Source organism: Oncorhynchus keta, chromosome 31 (genome assembly GCF_023373465.1).
Source record: "Oncorhynchus keta strain PuntledgeMale-10-30-2019 chromosome 31, Oket_V2, whole genome shotgun sequence".
NCBI classification, from domain to species: domain Eukaryota; kingdom Metazoa; phylum Chordata; class Actinopteri; order Salmoniformes; family Salmonidae; genus Oncorhynchus; species Oncorhynchus keta.
In genome coordinates this window covers 26,155,758-26,178,334 of record NC_068451.1, presented here as the reverse complement: position 1 = coordinate 26,178,334, position 22,577 = coordinate 26,155,758, and the positions used below count along the sequence as shown (strand labels likewise).

Sequence of the window (22,577 nt, the reverse complement as noted above, 5' to 3'; positions counted from 1 at the left end):
TCTATGGACAATTCCTTCGACCTCATGGCTTAGGACCTTATATAGACAGGTGTGTGCCTTTCCAAACCATGTCCACAGGTGGACTCCAATATAGTTGTAGAAACATCTCAAGGGTGATCAAAGGAAACAGGAGGCACCTGAGCTCAATTTTGAGTCTGTAGAATATAAAATACAAATGTACGTTTTTTTTGTTCCACAAAATTAGTGCACTGGGCCTTTAATAGTCCTCTATTAGCGGATATATCTATCTGCAGAACGAGTTCGAGCAAAAAGACTTGTCCAGCAAAAGGCCTGGATCCACTTTCTCCGAGAATTGAACTCCCGCTGGGCAAAACTCATCTTTATCATAATGTCCATCAATGCAAGGCTCAGCTTGCGAGATCCTCACCACACCTTCCACCTCACTTAAATCTCCCTCATTCACTTCCAGTTCACTTCCAGAACTCGGTCTGGTGGACAGCGCACCCTGTTTGTACTTGACCCCAGACTTCTTCTACACACCATCTTCATTCAATTCCAATTCAGCCTCTGCTATCTTCATTCTCTTCGACCTCTTCTTCCTCTTTTTCCTCCTCCATTCCTCCTTCGAAATCCACCTTTCCGTGTACCTGTCCCAATATTTTTCTCCTCCTGGCTTCGTTAGCAGCCCAGTGGCATCCCGATGTAACTCCATCTCAAAATTGGTTTGCTCAACTCGAAACTTCTCAACTCAACTTCTACAGGCGCCGACATTTTGAGAGAATGGGCAGTGGCACAACTCCCAACCAGCCTACACTATCCTCGAACGTTCTCTCAGCCTGATCAGACTGCCTGCCAGGCTCTGTTCAGGGCTCAAATGCCCCACGAGCGCAATTATTTGGTTTTTAAAAAGCGTGCGCTTTTACGTGTAGGAGCAAGCATGACCAGAGATTACCAGGGCGCATAGGATGTCGGCAAAGCTAGGAAACGTGCGGACAGACTTGTGCCACTATCGTATATAAATCGGTGACGAGAGAGAGAGGGGATCAAGTGCTAGACATTCTTCTAAGCATACAGTTCTAGATAACGGACTAAAGGGAGATACGATAACCTATTTGGCACCAAATAGGAATTACGGTAAAATAGCCTATATCGTTTTACTATTGTGAAGTTAGCAAACGTTTGTATTTGTTCATTTAGAATGAGAAGGGATGTATTTATAGACATATATTTATTTATAGACTTTAGTCAATAGTAGTCAACAGGAGGACGCTCTATCAGAATTAGTGGTGAATAGAATAGAATAGAATAGGACGAAATGTAATGTATGCATGAAAATGAAACGTGTATCATCACCACTTTCGTAAAATACATCATAATGTATTTTGCTGCTCAAGCCAGATAGTCTACTGTACAGTGGAGGTTGAATTTGTGCATCCACAGGTAGAATATACTCTGCTGTCTGTGCAGCTGCTCGGCTTGATGTGTTTCAGGTGTTTTAGTTCATCACTTCTAGTGTATTAAAATGCTTCTGTTAAAATGTTTCTCTGTAGGTGGTTCCTCTGCAAACTGCTGTTTGGACTGCCTACATTGTTAACCTTGCAAATGAGAGCCTAGTTTTGGAAGGAGAAACTCAAACAAAGTATTAAACTTGGAGTTATTTGATCTTTCCTGAGGAAGTCAGACAGTGAAACATAATTCAAGATGGAGAATATGGAAGCTGGGAAGGTAAGCAACACTTTAGGTCTGTCTTCTCACATCTAGTATTCTCCCGTGCTTGACTTGGACTGAAATAGGTGCTGGTACTATTTATATTTAGGCGCAGGAACTCCACAATACTTTTGCGATAATATTCTATAAAAGTTGCAGGAACTCAAGCAGTAGTAATTTTGAGCTGCTGGTACTCGGCTCTGGTGAGCTGATTACATCATATGATTTTATTCATTTATTCATGTTGCTTCTTTTTGTTGTTGTTGCAATTACAGTTTTTAATGTTTCCTTCCACAACACAACAATGCAATTGAAATACATCACCATTTGAACCACATTAGTTACTCTACCATCACACCAGTTGTGCAACAGTATTTATACTACTACTCTTCTCCTTTGTACATTATACATTCATTTATCTCTGGTGACTATTTCATAAACAATCCTCATCCACCAGCACTGTTTCCTGAGGAAGAGTAGAGCAATGTTTTTTCCCCTCCCTGTCTTTGTCTCCCGACCTTTAATGAGTCAGTCAGAGAATGGTATTTACAAGGAGACGGGTAAGCACTACTTTTCCTCTCTGGCATGTAGAAGAACAGGGGCTGGGGTGGAAGGGAAGTGGGAGAGGAGAGTGAGAGAGGGGGGGGGGGGTAGAGAAGGAGAAAGGGGATTGGTGGATGCTACAGATACAGGTGGCGTGTCTGAACTTGAGCGGGTCTGTTTTATTCTCTGGCCTGTACCTGCATGCAGGACTAGGAGAGACAGACAGAATGAGGGAAGAGAGAGTGATATGTAGTAAGGGAGGTGGGTATAGCAAATGATGTGTGAGGTGAGAGAAAGGAGTAGAAAGAGCCATATGATAGAGGGAGCAATAGCAATAGTAATAGTGTGACAGAGGGATAGAGTTATAAGCCCTAGAGGCCTAGATTGGCCATCAGACCCCCCCACACACACAGACACACTGCTAACCTAGTCATGATCACACTCTTAAACCACTCTAAAATACAGATGGATTAGATGCTTATTGTTACCAAATGTGTCTTCATATGGTTGCCTAACTACAACATGGCTTGTCTTTTGAAACAGGTTGCACACTGTTGGTTGTCTTTCTCTTCTTTGTGGCTTTTAGGCAATGAGACTTTCCTACCAACCATTGATGTGAAATTGAGCTTCTTGCCAATAGCATGTCACTCACTGACCATGTTGTTACACTACATTACCAAAAGTATTTGGACACCTGCTTGTCGAACATCTCATTCCAAAATCATGGGCATTAATATGGAGTTGGTCCCCCCTTTGCTGCTAGAACAGAGTGCACTCTTCTGGGAAGGCTCTCCACTAGATGTTGGAACATTGCTGCAGGGACTTCCATTCAGCCACAAGAGCATTAGTGAGGTCGGGCACTGATGTTGGGTCGATTAGGCCTGGCTCACAGTCAGTGTTCCAATTCATTCCAAAGGTGTTCGATGGGGTTGAGGTCAGGCCTCTGTGCAGGCCAGTCAAGTTCTTCCACACCAATCTCGACAAACAATTTCTGGATGGACCTCGCTTTGTGCACAGGGGCATTGTCATGCTGAACAGGAAAGGGCCTTCCCCAAACTGTTGCCACAAATTTGGAAGCACAGAATCGTCTAGAATGTCATTGTATGCTGTAGTGTTAAGATTTCCCTTCACTGGAACTAAGGAACCATGAAAACAGGCCTAGATCATTATTCGTCCTCCACCAAACTTTACAGTTTGCACTATGCATCCTGGCATGCGCCAAACCCAGATTAATCTGACGGACTGGCGGATGGTGAAGCTGCTCCAGAGTCCAATGGCTATGAGCTTTACACCACTCCAGCTGACACTTGGCATTGCGCATGGTGATCTTAGGCTTGTGTGTGACTGCTCCACCATGGAAACCCTTTTCATGAAGCTCCTGACGACCAGTTATTGTGCTGACTTTGCTTCCAGATGCAGTTTGGAACTTGGTAGTGAGAGTTGCAACCAGGGACAGACCATTTTTACACTCTAGGAGCTTTAGCACTCAGCGGTCCCGTTCTGTGACCTTGTGTTGCCTACTACTTTGCGGGTGAGCCCTTGTTGCTCCTAGACGTTTCCATTTCATAATAACACCACTTACAGTTGACAGCTCTAGCAGGGCAGAAATTTGACAAACTGACTAGTTGGAAAGGTGGCATCTTATGACGGTGCCAAGTTGAATGTCACTGACCTCTTCAGTAAGGCAATTCTACTCCCAATGTTTGTCTATGGAGAGTGCATGGCGGTGTGCTCGATTTTATACACCTGTCAGTCCCAAGTGTGGCTGAAATAGCCAAATATACTAATTTGAAGGGGTGTCCACATACTTTTGTATTTCTAGTGTATATTGACTAATAGCACTGATCGGAAATGAGAAATGTTACAAATAGGGAGGTTCAAGACCCTCGTAAGGCATCACAGTAAAATGGAGGGATGTATTGCAAAAGGAAATAGCAAAATGGTATTATACTGGGAAATATGTGTTAGTCTGTGGACATTGGAGGGTTGGAGTTAAGATCAGAATGAATGGTGGATTGGCTACCGTGGGTGAAAATCCAGCACTTGCAGAAAGATGAAATGAGGAATAGAGAGACAGAGAATCAGATGGACAGATAATAGGATGAGAAACAGAAGGACTTTTCCGGTCATGTGACACACACAAACACACACACACACACACACACACACACACACACACACACACACACACACACACACACACACACACACACACACACACACACACACACACACACACACACACACACACACACACACACACACACACACACACACACACACAAACACACATTGACAAAAATGCACATGTCTATATAGGTTTGTGTAGAGAGAAGTGGCTTCTTTGCTGTCCTTCTTGACACCAGGCCATCCTCCAAAAGTCTTTGCTTCACTGTGCATGCAGATGCACTCACACCTGCCTGCTGCCATTCCTGAGCAAGCTCTGTACTGGTGGTGCCCCGATCCCGCAGCTGAATCAACTTTTGGAGACGGTCCTGGTGCTTGCTGGACTTTCTTGGGCACCCTGAAGCCTTCTTCACAACAATTGAACCGCTCACCTTGAAGTTCTCAATGATCCGATAAATGGCTGATTTAGGTGCAATCGTACTGGCAGCTATATCAGTCAGTTATTCAAACTGAATCAGCCTGAATCAGATCTCCAGCCTTGTCCTCGTCAACACTCACACCTGTGTTAACAAATCATTGATATGATTTCAGCTGGTCCGTTTGTGGCGGGGCTGAAATGCAGTGGACATGTTTTTTGGAGATTCAGTTAATTTGCATGGCAAAGAGGGACTTTGCAATTAATTGAAATTCTTCTGATCACTCTTCATAACATTCTTGAGTATATGCAAATCGCTATCATACAAACTGAGGCAGCAGACTTTGTGAAAATTCATGTGTCATTTTCAAAACTTTTGGCCAAGACTGTACAGCTGCACTGCCTGGTATGTCAACTTCTCGGCCTCTGACTGCATGGCACTACAGTGGGTAGTGCGTACGGCCCAGTACATCACTGGGGCCAAGCTTCCTGCCATCCAGGACCTCTATACCAGGCGGTGTCAGAGGAAGGCCCTAAAAATGGCCTAAGACTCCTGCCACCCTAGTCATAGACTGTTCTCTCTGCTACAGCAAGGCAAGCAATACCGGAGCGCCAAGTCTAGGTCCAAAAGGCTTCTTAACAGCTTCTACCCCCAAGCCATAAGACTGCTGAACAGCTAATCAAATGGCTACCCTGACTATTTGCATTGACCTCAATTATGTACATATTACCTCGACTAACCTGTATGTGTGTGTAATATTATATTAACTAATATAATCCATCAGTTATACCTTGACTGCAGTGCAATAAAACATGAACTAGAGTGTAATAGTGCAACTTAATGTTAAGTGTTATCCACCCAGCTTTATATCCTATCATATCCTAATTCTGTTGCTGACAGTAGCATGAAACCCTGAAAACAAAATCTTGCTTTTCTTCTGGCTAGTCTTTTCTCCCTAGTAACTGGGTCTGCGTTAATCTTTTGTCTGTGTCGTGCAGCCTTCTCCTTATTAGACAACGGCATCTACAGTATAAAGATAACGTGCCTTGAAAATACCTTAAAATGCCATAAAATAGTTTTAAATTACAATATTCAGTATTCATACAACAATTAAATCTGAATTAAATTAAATTATTAAATGTTGTAAACTTGTGAAAACATGGGATAACAAAGCTACTGTCATTCAGCATAATGGGTGACATTGTGGTATAACATTAAACTTTTGTTGTGCTGAAGGACAAAAGTGTGATACTGAAGGATGGATTTCATACATAAACATATTTAACAGGCAGTTATTTGACCACCTATATAAAGTAATGACCTTGACCTATACATATTATCCTTACTTTTCATGTTTAATATAGCTTTTTATAAAATAATAACATTAAAATGATGTTTTCTGTGTTGTACTGAAGGACATGCGTTTTTGGTACAAAGGTTACTAGAGGTTGAAAAGGTGAAATCATCAGAGATTTACTCACCTCATCACATTGATAGAGGGTCTTCAATGGGTCTTCTTTGTGATGTCACACACTGTCACATGATTACCTTTAAAATGGCTTTTTACCTTTGTGATACTGAATGACATTGATGAAGAGCAAAAGTCCAGACAAAAGTTATTCAAGTTTTTTATAGATTTTTTAGATTCAGTATGTTGCCCATTAGTCTATATATTGTTGCAAACACACACAATTATGCCATGAGTGTTCATTTGTATTTTTAGGATGAATTTCTACATTTTAAAAACACTTGTCATTAGAATTTTAACACGGACAGTTACACTGAAGGACATTTTGACACTTTAGAGCTCAATAACTCCCTTAATTGAATAGTTTGCAACACACATATTTCTAGGTCAAGAGAAGGGTAAGAGTTGAGTGATTTAACATTATATTTATACATATTTCTCTTTTTATGTTAAATGAATGGTCTTCGAACCCCAAATTTAAATGTCTCGTCTTCGGCCCATCTACTTGTATGTGTAATAGTGTGTGTCATAAAGAGTAGCCTACCTTTGTGTAATAATAACTGACACTGTTATGTCACTTTCCTACAGCCTACATTCACTGTAAAAGAGATGTGGTATTTGAGATGAGTAGGTTTTGGTCCTTTAAAAGAGACCACATCAAACAGGGGTTCTTTCCCTGGTCTGGCCCAGGGCTTTGTATAGCAGACTTTCATTATAACCAATCAGCTTGGTGCTGCTATGTTGCTCAGCTTGGTGCTGCTATGTTGCCCAGCTTTAAATGTCACAACTGACTATCATTCATCAAAAACCCACAGCTAAAAAGAAAACATCTTCATGCCAGATGTATTCACTTGGTATTTGTTTAAGTAGTAGTTAGGATTCGTATATTAACGCATATTGGACTGGTATAACAGCCGAACCCAATACAATAGGCCTCAACAGTAAAATAAAGTAGCATAAATCCATAGTAGCATAGAGTCTCTATTCTTCTCACAGTTCATCCTCAAGACTCCGGGTCGATCAGGATTGCGAAACATGGTTCCATTTCCACTGTTTTGTAACACCGAGGCTAGCGTGGCAGTGTAGACAGTGACAGCTTGTGGATGCTCAGAGAGAAAGCAGAAGAAAGGGAGAACAATCACAAACAGAATGGTTCATTGTGTATGTTCTACTGTCACTGGGAACAACAAGAGCCTTGTGGGCCAAGACACTGGCTATGACACTGGCTATGATGACAATGACAGAATTATTGTACACTACATCTCCATCCATATGCATTAGACCAGTGGATATCTAATTTCCTGTTTCTCTCTCTCTCTCTCTCTCTCTCTCTCTCTCTCTCTCTCTCTCTCTCTCTCTCTCTCTCTCTCTCTCTCTCTCCCTCTCTCTCTCTCTCTCTCGCTATCCTTTTCTCTGTCACTTTCTTGTTATCTGTTTCTCTCTCTCTTTCTATTATTTTAACACCCCTCGCCCTCCATCACTCCCTCTCTCTCCCCATTTTCACTCCCCCTCTCTCTTCCTCTCCTCCATCCCCAGAAGAAGAAGGGAGTGACCTGTTACCTCCTCTACTGCATCACTACAGCCGTCATCGGCTCCCTGCAGTTCGGATACAACACTGGAGTCATCAATGCCCCTGAGCAGGTGTGTGTGCGTGTGTGTATGTGTGTGTGTGTGTGTGTTTGTGTGTGTGTGTGTGTGTGTGTGTGTGTGTGTGTGTGTGTGTGTGTGTGTGTGTGTGTGTGTGTGTGTGTGTGTGTGTGTGTGTGTGTGTGTGTGTGTGTGTGTGTGTGTGTGTGATACGGGAGTGGTCATAATGGTCATCATTATTAATGTATTATTAGTTCAAAAAGCATTGATACCTCCTTTTATAATCAACTTAGCGTTGTGTCATACTAGTTGGCACACACACACACACACACACACACACACACACACACACACACACACACACACACACACACACACACACACAGAGTTGGATGGATGTGCTGTTGTTTTCAACTGTGTTTCCCCCTTGTGGGCAGTCAGTGGTAGTACTCATGTGTATTGAATATAACAGTCACGGCTGGAACAGGGCTGGAACAAATGCCTGCACCCTCTGTACATCTCCAGGACTAGGATTTTAGACCACTTGTCTAAATCCTCAGTGATATTCCCACCCTTTAACCTCTGAAGGTTCTAAGGTTCTGTCATCTCCACTCTCAGAAACTGCGACGGTTCTTCCAGAATGTGTCTATGGATCGTTATGGAGAACCCTTCTCCTCTGGGACTAACACCATGGTTTGGAGCTTCGCTGTGGCCATCTTCAGTGTGGGGGGCATGGTTGGGTCCTTGTCTGTGGGGGTCATGGTGGACAGGTTTGGGAGGTGAGTTAAGGACTAATGATACAAAGAAATGCAGATGTACAGTAAATGTGTGTGTGGAAGTGGTTTTGTGTCTGTAATGACTTTGTACTGTTTTATTTATTTTATTCTCAGCACCACAATGAGAGTTGGGCGGCTTGTAAATATTTGCTCTCAAAGATGAGCCACGGGCCTTTAGTCGATTCTGTGCTGTAATGTTAATTGAGGCTGTAATGTTCATTGCGGTCTTACCTCCTAACTAGAGGTCGACCGATTATGATTTTTCAACTCCGATACCGATACCGAATATTGGAGGACCAAAAAAAAAAGCCGATACCGATTAATCATCCGATTTTTATATATATATTTGTAATAATGACAATTACAACAATACGGAATAAACACGTATTTTAACTTAAAATAATGATTCAATAAAATCAATTTAGTCTCAAATAAATGGTTTAAATAATGCAAAAACCCAGTGTTGGAGAAGAAAGTAAAAGTGCAATATGTGCCATGTAAAAAAGCTAACGTTTAAGTTCCTTGCTCAGAACATATGAAAGCTGGTGGTTCCTTTTAACATAAGTCTTCAATATTCCCAGGTAAGAAGTTTTAGGTTGTAGTTATTATAGGACTATTTCTCTCTATACCATTTGTATTTCATATATCTTTGACTATTGTATGTTCTAACAGGTACTTTAGTATTGCCAGCCTAATCTCGGGAGTTGATAGTCTTGAAGTCATAAACAGCGCAATGCTTGAGGCACAGCGAAGAGCTGCTGGCAAATGCAGGAAAGTGCTGTTTGAATGAATGCTTACAAGCCTGCTGCTGCCTACCCCCACTCAGTAAGACTGCTCTATCAAATCATGACTTAATTATAATATAATAACACACAGAAACCCGAGCCTTAGATCATTAATATGGTCAAATCCGGAAACTATCATTTTGAAAACAAAGCGTTTATTCTTTCAGTGAAATACGGAACCGTTACGTATTTTATCTAACTAAGCATCCCTAAGTCTAAATATTGCTGTTACATTGCACAACTTTCAATATTATGTCATAATTATGTACAATGTTGGCAAATTAATTCGTTAGGAAGAAATGGTCTTCACACAGTTCGCAACGAGCCAGGCGGCCCAAACTGCTGCAAATACCCTGACTCTGCTTGCACAGAATGCAAGAGAAGTGACACAATTTCCCTAGTTAAAAGAAATTCATGTTCGCCAGCAATATTAACTAAATGTGCAGGTTTAAAAATATATACTTGTTTGTATTGATTTTAAGAAAGGCATTGATGTTCATGGTTAGGTACACATTGGTGCAACGACAGTGCTTATTTCGCGAATGCGCTTGTTAAATCACCCGTTTGGCAAAGTAGGCTGTGATTCAATGATAAATTAACAGGCACCGCATCGATTATATGCAATGCAGGACAATCTAGATAAACTAGTAATATCATCAACCATGAGTAGTTAACTACTGATTATGTTAAGATTGATTGTTTTTTATAAGATAAGTTTTATGCTAGCTAGCACCTTACATTGGCTCCTTGCTGCACTCGCATAACAGGTAGTCAGCCTGCCACGCAGTCTCCTCGCTGAGTACAACGTAATCGGCCATAATCGGTGTCCAAAAATGACGATTAACGATTGTTAGGAAAACTTGAAATCAGCCCTAATTAATCGGCCATTCCAATTAATCGGTCAACCTCTACTCCTAACCTGACCTCATCTCACCTCACTTCATCACTCTTTATTTAGCAGGCCATTCATGGTCTCTGGCAGGGCACTGGACTAAATGGCTTCACTCCATCTTTCTAACATCACACCTTTTTCCTCCCACTTTCTTTCTTTTCTTTCCCCTTTTCATATCCTCCTCTCTCTCTCTCTCTCTCCCTCTCCCCAGGCGGAAGTCCATGCTCCTGGCCAATGTGCTGGCCCTTCTGGGTGGAACTCTGATGGGTCTGTCCAGCCTGTGTAAGTCCTTTGAGATGGTCATCATTGGCAGGCTGGTCATTGGCGTGTTCTGTGGCCTGTGTACGGGACTGACACCCATGTATGTGGGAGAGCTGGCCCCCACGCACCTCAGAGGGGCCTTCGGCACCCTCCACCAGCTGGGAGTGGTCATTGGCATCCTGGTGGCACAGGTACCACAGAGAGGACCAGGCACTGGTCATTTAGGTTATTTTGGTTCAAACTCTACTGAGTTTATTGTAATTAATTGAACTTAATGTTATTGAGGTCAACTGATTTAAATGCTGTTCATTTCACTGAATGTAATTGACCGATCTCCTTTTTCTTTATAATCAAGTCAGTTAAATCTGTTTTAGTTTGAGCATTACTTTTCTACTACCTTAAGCTTTAACCCTGGCCATCCTGTTGTCCCTCTCTCTGCTCTGTAGGTCTTTGGTCTGGAGTTTCTGCTGGGGTCAGACTCCCTGTGGCCCCTCCTGCTGTCCCTGACAGCCATCCCTGCTGTGGTGCAGAGCATCATGTTGCCCTTCTGCCCAGAGAGCCCCCGCTACCTCCTCATCAGCCTAAACCAGGAGGAGGAGGCTCGCAAAGGTCAGGGAGAGGAGACATGTTACTGATCATATTACACATAGGAGATGTTACTGATCATATTACACATAGGAGATGTTACTGATCATATTACACATAGGATATGTTACTGATCATATTACACATAGGATATGTTACTGATCATATTACACATAGGAGATGTTACTGATCATATTACACATAGGAGATGTTACTGATCATATTACACATAGGAGATGTTACTGATCATATTACACATAGGAGATGTTACTGATCATATTACACATAGGAGATGTTACTGATCATATTACACATAGGATATGTTACTGATCATATTACACATAGGATATGTTACTGATCATATTACACATAGGAGATGTTACTGATTATATTACACATAGGAGATGTTACTGATCATATTACAAATAGGAGATGTTACTGATCATATTACACATCATATTACACATATGATATGTTACTGATCATATTACACATAGGATATGTTACTGATCATATTACACATAGGAGATGTTACTGATCATATTATACATAGGAGATGTTACTGATCATATTACACATAGGATATGTTACTGATCATATTACACATAGGAGATGTTACTGATTATATTACACATAGGATATGCTACTGATCATATTATACATAGATGTTACTGATCATATTACAAATAGGAGATGTTACTGATCATATTACACATCATATTACACATAGGATATGTTACTGATCATATTACACATATGATATGTTACTGATCATATTACACATAGGATATGTTACTGATTATATTACACATAGGATATGCTACTGATCATATTATACATAGGAGATGTTACTGATCATATTACACATAGGAGATGTTACTGATCATATTACACATAGGATATGTTACTGATCATATTACACATATGATATGTTACTGATCATATTACACATAGGATATGTTACTGATCATATTACACATAGGATATGCTACTGATCATATTATACATAGGAGATGTTACTGATCATATTACACATAGGATATGTTACTGATCATATTACACATATGATATGTTACTGATCATATTACACATAGGATATGTTACTGATCATATTATACATAGGAGATGTTACTGATCATATTACACATCATATTACACATAGGATATGTTACTGATCATATTACACATAGGAGATGCTACAGATCATATTATACATAGGACATGTTACTGATCATATTACACATAAGATATGTTACATATCATTTTAAATAAAATGGAGATGTTACTGATCATATTACACAGGATATGTTACTGATCAAATTAAATAAAGGAGATGTTACTGATCATGTTACACATAGATGTTACTTATCATTTTACACATAGGAGATGTTACTGATCATAAACATCCCTTTTTCAGGACCCTGTCTTTCAAAGATAATTCGTAAAAATCATTGTCAAGGGTTTAGACACTGTTTCCTGTCAGGACCCGGTTACGAACCCGGGTCTCCGGAGGGAGAAACAGTCACTTAACCAACTGAGCCACGAATAGTTGGCAGAACCCAGAAGATGAGGCAGACACAGCAGTACTTGAGACGGTGTATTTAATGAAGTAAAAAGTGAAGTTCTTCAGGAAAACATGTAACTCCACAACCTCAAAAGGAATTCCACAAGAACAAAGGTAATCCTCCAAGACAAAAAGGTAAATCCACAAGGTGGAAGGTATCGCACAAAAAGCCAAAAAAAAATACTCAAAAACAAACAAACAAGAACAAAAAACAGAATTCCACAAGAGAGTCCACCGGGATCAACAAGAGTTCACAGAGTACTAGGGCTGGGTGCTAACATACAAACACAGAGCAAAGGACTGAGGAAAACAAAGGGTTTAAATACAATCAGGGGAAACGAGGCACAGGTGCAAATAATAATGGGGATCAAGGGAAAACAAAAGGTCAAAAGGCACAATGGGGGCATCTAGTGACCAAAAACCGGAACAACCCTGGCCAAATCCTGACAGTTTCCCATGCTTGTTCAATGAACCATAAACAATTAATGAACATTGTCATGGTCATTAAGACACTAACTAAGACACTAACAGCTTACAGACGGTAGGCAATTAAGGTCACAGTTATGAAAACCTGGGACACTAAAGAGGCCTTTCTACTGACTCTGAAGAACACCAAAAGAAAGAAGCCCAGGGTCCCTGCTCATCTGTGTGAATGTGCCTTAGGCATGCTGCAAGGAGGCATGAGGACTGCAGATGTGGCCAGGGCAATAAATTGCAATGTCCATACTGTGAGACGCCTAAGACAGCGCTACAGGGAGACAGGAAGGACAGCTGTTAGTCCTCGCAGTGGCAGACCACGTGTAACAACACCAGTACAGGATCCATACATCCGAACATCACACCTGCGGGACAAGTACAGGATGGCAACAACAACTGCCCGAGTTACACCAGGAACTCACAATCCCTCCATCAGTGCTCAGACTGTCCTCAATAGGCTGGACTGATGGCTTGTAGGCCTGTTGTATGTAAGGCAGGTCCTCACCAGACATCACCGGCAACAACGTTGCCTATGGGCACAAACCCACCGTCGCTGGACCAGACAGGACTGGCAAAAAGTGCTCTTCACTGACAAGTCGTGGTTTTGTCTCACCAGGGGTGATGGTCGGATTCGCGTTTATCATCGAAGGAATGAGTGTTACACCGAGGCCTGTACTCTCGAGCGAGATCGATTTGGAGGTGGAGAGTCCGTCATGGTCTGGGGCAGTGTGTCACAGCATCATCGGACTGAGCTTGTTGTCATTGCAGGCAATCTGAACGCTGTGCGTTACAGGGAAGACATCCTCCTCCCTCATGTGGTACCCTTCCTGCAGGCTCATCCTGACATGACCCTCCACCATGACAATGCCACCAGACATACTGCTCATTCTGTGAGTGATTTCCTGCAAGACAGGAATGTCAGTGTTCTGCCATGGCCAGCGAAGAGCCCGGATCTCAATACCATTGCGTACGTCTGGGACCTGTTGGATCGGACAATGAGGACTAGGGGCATTCCCCCAGAATTGACCGGGAAGGTGCCTTGGTGGAAGAGTGGGGTAATATCTCACACTGCACTGCAGTACCAGATACTAACTGTTACCCCCCTTGTTCAGGGACACATTATTCCACACATTATTTCTGTTAGTCACATGTCTGTGGAACTTGTTCAGTTTATGTCTCAGTTGTTGGATCTTGTTATGTTCATACAAATATTTACACATGTTAAGTTTGCTGAAAATATACACAGTTGACAGTGAGAGGACATTTATTTTTTTGCTGAGTTTATTACACATAGCAGATGTTACTGATCATATTACACATAAGATGTGGTACTGATCATAACAAACCTAGGATATGTTATTGATCATATAAAGGAGATTTTACAGATCATATTACACATAAGATATGTTACTGATCATATTAAATAATGGAGATGTTACTGATCATATTTTACATAGGAGGTGTTACTGATCATATTAAATAATGGAGATGTTACTGATCATATTTTACATAGGAGGTGTTACTGATCATATTAAATAATGGAGATGTTACTGATCATATTAAATAAAGGAGATGTTACTGATCATATTTTACATAGGAGGTGTTACTGATCATATTAAATAAAGGAGATGTTACTGATCATATTAAATAAAGGAGATGTACTGATCATATTTTACATAGGAGGTGTTACTGATCATATTAAATAAAGGAGATGTTACTGATCATATTAAATAAAGGAGATGTACTGATCATATTTTACATAGGAGGTGTTACTGATCATATTAAATAAAGGAGATGTTACTGATCATATTAAATAAAGGAGATGTACTGATCATATTTTACATAGGAGGTGTTACTGATCATATTAAATAAAGGAGATGTTACTGATCATATTAAATAAAGGAGATGTACTGATCATATTTTACATAGGAGGTGTTACTGATCATATTAAATAAAGGAGATGTTACTGATCATATTAAATAAAGGAGATGTACTGATCATATTGCACAGCACTCATTTAGGTAACTTTTTTATTTGACTGTTTACTTAGAAACAATGTGGTGTAAAAGTAATTGCATGACAATTACTCTGTTGTTTATTTGGGATTCGTTAGTATCAGAAAGTACCTAGTATTAAAAAAAATATCTCGCCCTCCCTTCAGCCCTGGTGCGTCTGCGTGGCTGTGAGGACGTAAGTGATGACATCCAGGAGATGAAGGAAGAAGGGATGAAGATGGGCATGGAGAAGAAGGTCACTATTCCAGAACTCTTCCGCTCGCCAGCCTACCGTCAGCCAATCATCATCGCCATCATCCTGCAGCTCTCCCAGCAGCTCTCTGGCATCAACGCGGTGAGTAGACTACAACTCCCACAATGCAACATAATTAGGGCCAGGAGTTATTCCATACTACATTATCAAACTAGGAAAAACATTAGGGGAAAAAAGCCTTTAAGAAGGACAGAGAGTTTTTCCTTCTCTTAATCCATGACCCCTGATCTAACAATACATGACAGGTGGAAGCAATATGGTGGAAACCTATCCAGCCCTTTTATAAATTAGTAATGAAGGAAAGGAGATGAGGAAAGAGAAGCATAACCACAGATTTCAAAAGAATAAGTTCTCAATGAGCCTTTCCAGATCAAGTTATTGCGTATAGGCATATGTAGTAGGACGTGTAATGTTGCAACTCTCACAGTTCTACAGAAGTCACAGTTCAACGTTAGAATACTGAAACTAAATGATTCAGTGAAGAGATGCCAACATACAGAGACTGTCAAGGCACCACCTCCTCTTCAGCCCAGAGGCTGAGGAAGGAAGCGTTTTATTAAGTGGAATGGATGTAGCATAATAGCATGAATAGTGGGATGATCACCCTAAGATCTAATGGAGATTGTCTGTTGATAAGGTCAGTTAACCTGGCTGTCAGTCTGAGTTAGCGTTAGCCAAGTTTATCCTGACTCAGACAGACCCAGGTTAAAGGTCAATGCAATGACCTTTAGACTGGGCCTAATTCAGACAGCTGTTAGAGGGCTCTTTTACTGAACAATGTGTATGTTTCATATGATTGTGTTTTGCTTTACGTGTTTTGTGTTTTGTGTTTGATGTGTTTATAGATATGTATAGTAAAACTGTTGTTTATTGATGTGTATATAGATATGTATAGTAAAACTGTTGTTTATTGATGTGTATATAGATATGTATAGTAAAACTGTGTTTATTGATGTGTATATAGATATGTATAGTAAAACTGTTGTTTATTGATGTGTATATATATATGTATAGTAAAACTGTGTTTATTGATGTGTATATAGATATGTATAGTAAAACTGTTGTTTATTGATATGTATATATATATGTATAGTAAAACTGTTGTTTATTGATGTGTTTATAGATATGTATAGTAAAACTGTTGTTTATTGGTGTGTATATAGATATGTATAGTAAAACTGTGTTTATTGATGTGTATATAGATATGTATAGTAAAACTGTGTTTATTGATGTGTATATAGATATGTATAGTAAAACTGTTGTTTATTGATGTGTATATATATATGTATAGTAAAACTGTGTTTATTGATGTGTATATAGATATGTATAGTAAAACTGTTGTTTATTGATGTGTATATATATATATGTATAGTAAAACTGTTGTTTATTGATGTGTATATAGATATGTATAGTAAAACTGTGTTTATTGATGTGTATATAGATATGTATAGTAAAACTGTTGTTTATTGATGTGTATATATATATGTATAGTAAAACTGTTGTTTATTGATGTGTATATAGATATGTATAGTAAAACTGTGTTTATTGATGTGTATATAGATATGTATAGTAAAACTGTTGTTTATTGGTGTGTATATAGATATGTATAGTAAAACTGTGTTTATTGATGTGTATATAGATATGTATAGTAAAACTGTTGTTTATTGATGTGTATATAGATATGTATAGTAAAACTGTTGTTTATTGGTGTGTATATAGATATGTATAGTAAAACTGTTGTTTATTGGTGTTCATGCAGGGCTCATCTGCTAACGAGACTGTGGTCTCAGCATGACTCCCTTCTTAAATAAAAGTTACATAAAACAATTATAAATACAGCATCAATCAAACCCAGATGGCCACAGAACACACTGAAACAACAGCCCTCTCTGTCTGTAGGAGTAAACATGGGTCGACAACAACTAGAGTTAACTAGATACATATCCTCATATTGGTTATGAATGTAATCAACTTCCTCTCCCTCTCTCCTACTTCCTCCTCAGGTATTCTACTATTCGACAGGTATATTTGACACTGCCGGGGTGACCCAGCCCATCTACGCCACTATAGGAGCTGGGGTGGTCAACACTCTATTCACAGTGGTGTCTGTAAGTATTTTAACACATATCTGGTCAAGTATAATAATACAGAAATAGTACAGTTTGATAGTGCACTACCTTAGACCAGATTCCAATATGAAATGTAATACCCGTGGACACATTCTAAGCACTTCCTTGCTTGATTCACAGCTCTTTCTGGTGGAGAGGGCAGGACGAAGGACCCTGCACCTTATCGGATTGGCTGGAATGGCTGTCAGTGCTCTGCTCATGACCATCTCCCTCTCATTGGTGGTGAGTTTGAATCTTGGCTGTCCATCATTTCAAATGTCAAGAACCCGACAATAACTATTCTTGTCACACCATAAATATCCTTGATTGGATTTAATTCCACTGCTTAACATTAAAAACATTATCCGCCGCCATTGTTACAACCCCTATTACTAGCCTGTTCAACCTCTCTTTCGTATCGTCTGAGATTCCTAAAGATTGGAAAGCAGCCGCAGTCATCCCCCTCTTCAAAGGGGGAGACACTCTAGACCCAAACTGTTACAGACCTATATCCATCCTGCCCTTCCAAAGTCTTCGGAAGCCAAGTGAACAAACATATCACCGACCATTTCGAATCCCACCGTACCTTGTCCGCTATGCAATCTGGTTTCTGAGCTGGTCATAGGTGCACCTCAGCCACGCTCAAGGTCCTAAACGACATCATTAACCGCCATCGATAAAAGACAGTACTGTGCAGCTGTCTTCATTGACCTGGCCAATGCTTTCGACTCTGTCAATCACTGTATTCTTATCGGCAGACTCAACAGCCTTTAATGACTGCCTCGCCTGGTTCACTAACTACTTCTCAGGTAGAGTTCAGTGTGTCAAATTGGAAGGCCTGTTGTCCGGACCTCTGGTGGTCTCTATGGGGGTGCCGCAGCGTTAAATTCTCAGGCCGACTCTTTTCTCTGTATATATCAATGATGCCGCTCTTGCTGCTGGTGATTCTTTGATCCACCTCTACGCAGACGACACCATTCTGTATACATCTGGCCCTTCTTTCGATACTGTGTTAACAAACCTCCAAATGAGCTTCAACACCATACAACACTCCTTCCGTTGCCTCCAACTGCTCTTAAATGCTAGTAAAACTAAATACATGCTCTTCAACCGATCACTGCCTGTACCCGCCCGCCCGACTAGCATCACTACTCTGGACGTTTCTGACTTAGAATATGTGGACAACTATAAATATCTAGGTGTCTGGCTAGACTGTAAACTTTCCCTCCAGACTCACATTAAGCGTCTCCAATCCAAAGTTAAATCTCGAATCGGCTTCCTATTTCGCAACAAAGCCTCCTTCACTTATGCTGCCAAACATAGCCTCGTAAAACTCACTATCCTACCGATCCTCGACTTCGACGATGTCATTTACAAAATAGCCTCCGACACTCTACTCAGCAAATTGGATGCAGTCTATCACAGTGTCATCCGTTTTGTCACCAAAGTCCCATATACTACCCACCACTGCGACCTACCTGTATGCTCTCGTTGGCTGGTCCTAGCTACATATTCGTCGTCAAACCCACTGGCTCCAGGTCATCTATAAGTCCTTGCTAGGTAAAGCTCCGCCTTATCTCAGCTCACTTGTCACCATAGCAACACCCACCGGTAGCACACACTCCAGCAGGTTTATTTCACTGGTTATGCCCAAAGCCAACACCGACTTTGGCTTCCTTTCCTTCCAGTTCTCTGCTGCCAATGAAAATCACTGAATTTGGAGACTCATATCTCCCTCACTAACTTTAAGCGTCAGCTGTCAGAGCAGCTTACCGATCGCTGCAGCTGTACATAGCTCATCTGTAAATAGCCCATCCAACCAACTACCCACCTCAACCCCATATTTGTTTTTGTTTTTCTGCTCTTTTGCACACCAGTATTTCTACTTGCACATCCTCACCTACACATCTATCACTCCAGTGTAAATTGCTAAAATGTCATTACTTCGCCACTATTGGCCTATTTATTGCATTACCTCCTTACTTCTTCCTTACAAGATTTTTCTAGTGTGTTATTGACTGTACGTTTGTTTATCCCATGTATAACTCTGTGTTGTTTTTTTTGTCGCACTACTTTGCTTTATCTTGGACAAGTCGCAGTTGTAAATGAGAACTTGTTCTCAACTGGCCTACCTGGTTAAATAAAGGTGAGAAAGAAAACTAAAACAAACATGTTTGATCCCTCCATTCCCTCCCTCCTCTCTGAGTAGAAGACCAACCCGTCTCTGAGCTACCTGGCCATCGTGGCGGTGTTTGCCTTCGTGGCCAGTTTTGAGATGGGTCCGGGTCCTATCCCATGGTTCATAGTTGCTGAGTTGTTCTCCCAGGGGCCTCGGCCTGCAGCTATGGCCGTCGCCGGCTGCTCCAACTGGACCGCCAACTTCCTGGTCGGGCTGGGCTTCCCCAAACTGGAGGTTGGTTCTTCTTCCTCATCCTACCCCTCGTACTACAGACACATATGTATATGTATCAAGATAAATCTGCAGGCCTCAAAGCTGAATGAATTGGATTGGCACCGTTATAAGACCAACACATCAGACAAACTTTACAGCTTAGATGGTGTTACTTTCTAACCTCCTCTCTCTCTCTCCTTTACAGGAGCTGTGTGGTCCTTACGTCTTCATCATCTTCATGATCTTCCTCATATTCTTCATCGTCTTCACCTACTTCAAAGTCCCGGAGACCAAGGGGCGGACCTTTGACGACATTGCCAAAGGATTTGCCGGCACTGCAGGAGCCCAATCTCCTCCCCCAGAGGGTATGGTCACCCTGCCTGTCTCCCCGACAACGGAGAAAGTTCCAATGGTTGAGTTTCCGACGGAAGGGAAGGAGAAGAAGGGATCGTCAGCGAATCCGTAGATAGTGGAACATTTAGAGAACAGGGTTACAGGGTTAGACAAGCCCCTTGTGCATAGATACTGTAATGTAGTTTAAGTTCAAAACAAAACTTTTTTTTTATCCATTTGATGTTGATTTGGACTTTTCAAGTGCAGGACTAGAGATATGCACTGTTATGGAAAGGTGCTTCCATATGAAATAGCAGCTTAGTGTCGGGTGTGTGTATAGTGTGTGTTGGGAATAGGGTCGGGGATGATAATGCAGGCATCATGAGAGTACGTGTCAAAGAGGATTTATGTTTACTGTGTGTGTGTGTGTGTGTGTGTGTGTGTGTGTGTGTGTGTGTGTGTGTGTGTGTGTGTGTGTGTGTGTGTGTGTGTGTGTGTGTGTGTGTGTGTGTGCCTTCAGCCATTTTCTTTTAAACTGCCTAAAGTATTTATTACTGTAAGTTATTGATGATAATTTGTAATGATCTTTTACCAATGCCCAAGTAATTTATGACATGTATTTTTACGTGACTTACCTAGAGGTAATCATTAATTAATCAATGACATTTTTTTACGGTACTTTTTAATGATTGACATTACAATAAAAACCTTTATAGTATTAGCATTTAAGAGGATAAACATTCCAACAAATATGTTCAGTAATAAACTTCCCGTATTGTCCTTCACTTGGGTGAAAGGGTATTAGGATTTGGGTTGATGTGTACTGAGGTCAGTGGGTTTGGGAGGGCAGTACGGGAACCTAAAAAGGGTTTCATCTGAAATCCTCTCTGCCTGGTGTATCCTAACCTAGCCTATCGGTCTCTCTGCCTGGTGTATCCTAACCTAGCCTATCTGTCTCTCTGCCTGGTGTATCCTAACCTAGCCTATCTGTCTCTCTGCCTGGTGTATCCTAACCTAGCCTATCTGTCTCTCTGCCTGGTGTATCCTAACCTAGCCTCTCTGTCTCTCTGCCTGGTGTATCCTAACCTAGCCTATCTGTCTCTCTGCCTGGTGTATCCTAACCTAGCCTATCTGTCTCTCTGCCTGGTGTATCCTAACCTAGCCTATCTGTCTCTCTGCCTGGTGTATCCTAACCTAGCCTATCTGTCTCTCTGCCTGGTGTATCCTAACCTAGCCTCTCTGTCTCTCTGCCTGGTGTATCCTAACCTAGCCTATCTGTCTCTCTGCCTGGTGTATCCTAACCTAGCCTATCTGTCTCTCTGCCTGGTGTATCCTAACCTAGCCTATCTGTCTCTCTGCCTGGTGTATCCTAACCTAGCCTATCTGTCTCTCTGCCTGGTGTATCCTAACCTAGCCTATCTGTCTCTCTGCCTGGTGTATCCTAACCTAGCCTCTCTGTCTCTCTGCCTGGTGTATCCTAACCTAGCCTATCTGTCTCTCTGCCTGGTGTATCCTAACCTAGCCTATCTGTCTCTCTGCCTGGTGTATCCTAACCTAGCCTCTCTGTCTCTCTGCCTGGTGTATCCTAACCTAGCCTATCTGTCTCTCTGCCTGGTGTATCCTAACCTAGCCTATCTGTCTCTCTGCCTGGTGTATCCTAACCTAGCCTATCTGTCTCTCTGCCTGGTGTATCCTAACCTAGCCTATCTGTCTCTCTGCCTGGTGTATCCTAACCTAGCCTATCTGTCTCTCTGCCTGGTGTATCCTAACCTAGCCTATCTGTCTCTCTGTCTGGTGTATCCTAACCTAGCCTATCTGTCTCTCTGCCTGGTGTATCCTAACCTAGCCTATCTGTCTCTCTGCCTGGTGTATCTTAACCTAGCCTATCTGTCTCTCTGCCTGGTGTATCCTAACCTAGCCTTTACTTCTCTGGAGCCTGACCTTGAACTGTCACAGAGACTCAACAGCACGACATGTCTCTCCATGAACACTGCTTCAGCTAGAACACTGGCCCACCAATGGCTCACCCATATCTGTGGCTTCTGTCTGCCTCATCAGACTACATACAGTATACGCTTCCAATGCCTGGCTGGCCTATCATAGCTGTGCTAATGAGGGGTTCAGTAGTAAAATGTATTCAAATCTCCAAATAGTACATCAAACATAGATTCTGGGTTTGGCCAGTATGATAGTAGAATTATATGACAGCATGAAAACAGTCTCTTCAAGACAGTTCGATTGAGAGAATGTGTGGAGGAACATTGAAGAATCTAAGATGTACTCCAACTCATGGGGCGGCAGGTAGCCTAGTGGTTAGAGTGTTGGGC

General features: G+C 41.4%; 1 protein-coding gene across 2 annotated transcripts; it reads left to right on the top strand.

Annotated features, from left to right (window-relative positions):
* Window positions 1-840: 840 nt before the first annotated feature.
* Window positions 841-20,757, top strand: LOC118375858 (solute carrier family 2, facilitated glucose transporter member 3-like). 2 transcript variants are annotated; one of them, XM_035762486.2, is made up of 11 exons: window positions 841-1,095; window positions 1,512-1,686; window positions 7,762-7,863; window positions 8,428-8,588; window positions 10,474-10,714; window positions 10,970-11,132; window positions 15,311-15,498; window positions 17,421-17,525; window positions 17,667-17,768; window positions 19,735-19,938; window positions 20,123-20,757. In XM_035762486.2, exons 2-11 carry the CDS (start codon window positions 1,663-1,665, stop codon window positions 20,381-20,383), a joined length of 1,551 nt encoding a protein of 516 aa, XP_035618379.2. In that variant the 5' UTR covers window positions 841-1,095; window positions 1,512-1,662; the 3' UTR covers window positions 20,384-20,757. The 2 variants fall into 2 exon arrangements, with proteins under 2 accessions (XP_035618379.2, XP_052345186.1); XM_052489226.1 differs by having other exon boundaries at window positions 843-1,095; window positions 7,759-7,863.
* The last annotated feature ends 1,820 nt before the right edge of the window (window positions 20,758-22,577 follow it).

Coding starts and splice junctions, on each gene's coding strand:
- LOC118375858 (XM_052489226.1), top strand. CDS start 1,663: ATGGAGAATATGGAAGCTGGGAAG. Junction 7,864..8,427: donor TCATCAATGCCCCTGAGCAG/GTGTGTGTGCGT, acceptor CTCCACTCTCAG/AAACTGCGACGGTTCTTCCA. Junction 15,499..17,420: donor AGCTCTCTGGCATCAACGCG/GTGAGTAGACTA, acceptor CTTCCTCCTCAG/GTATTCTACTATTCGACAGG.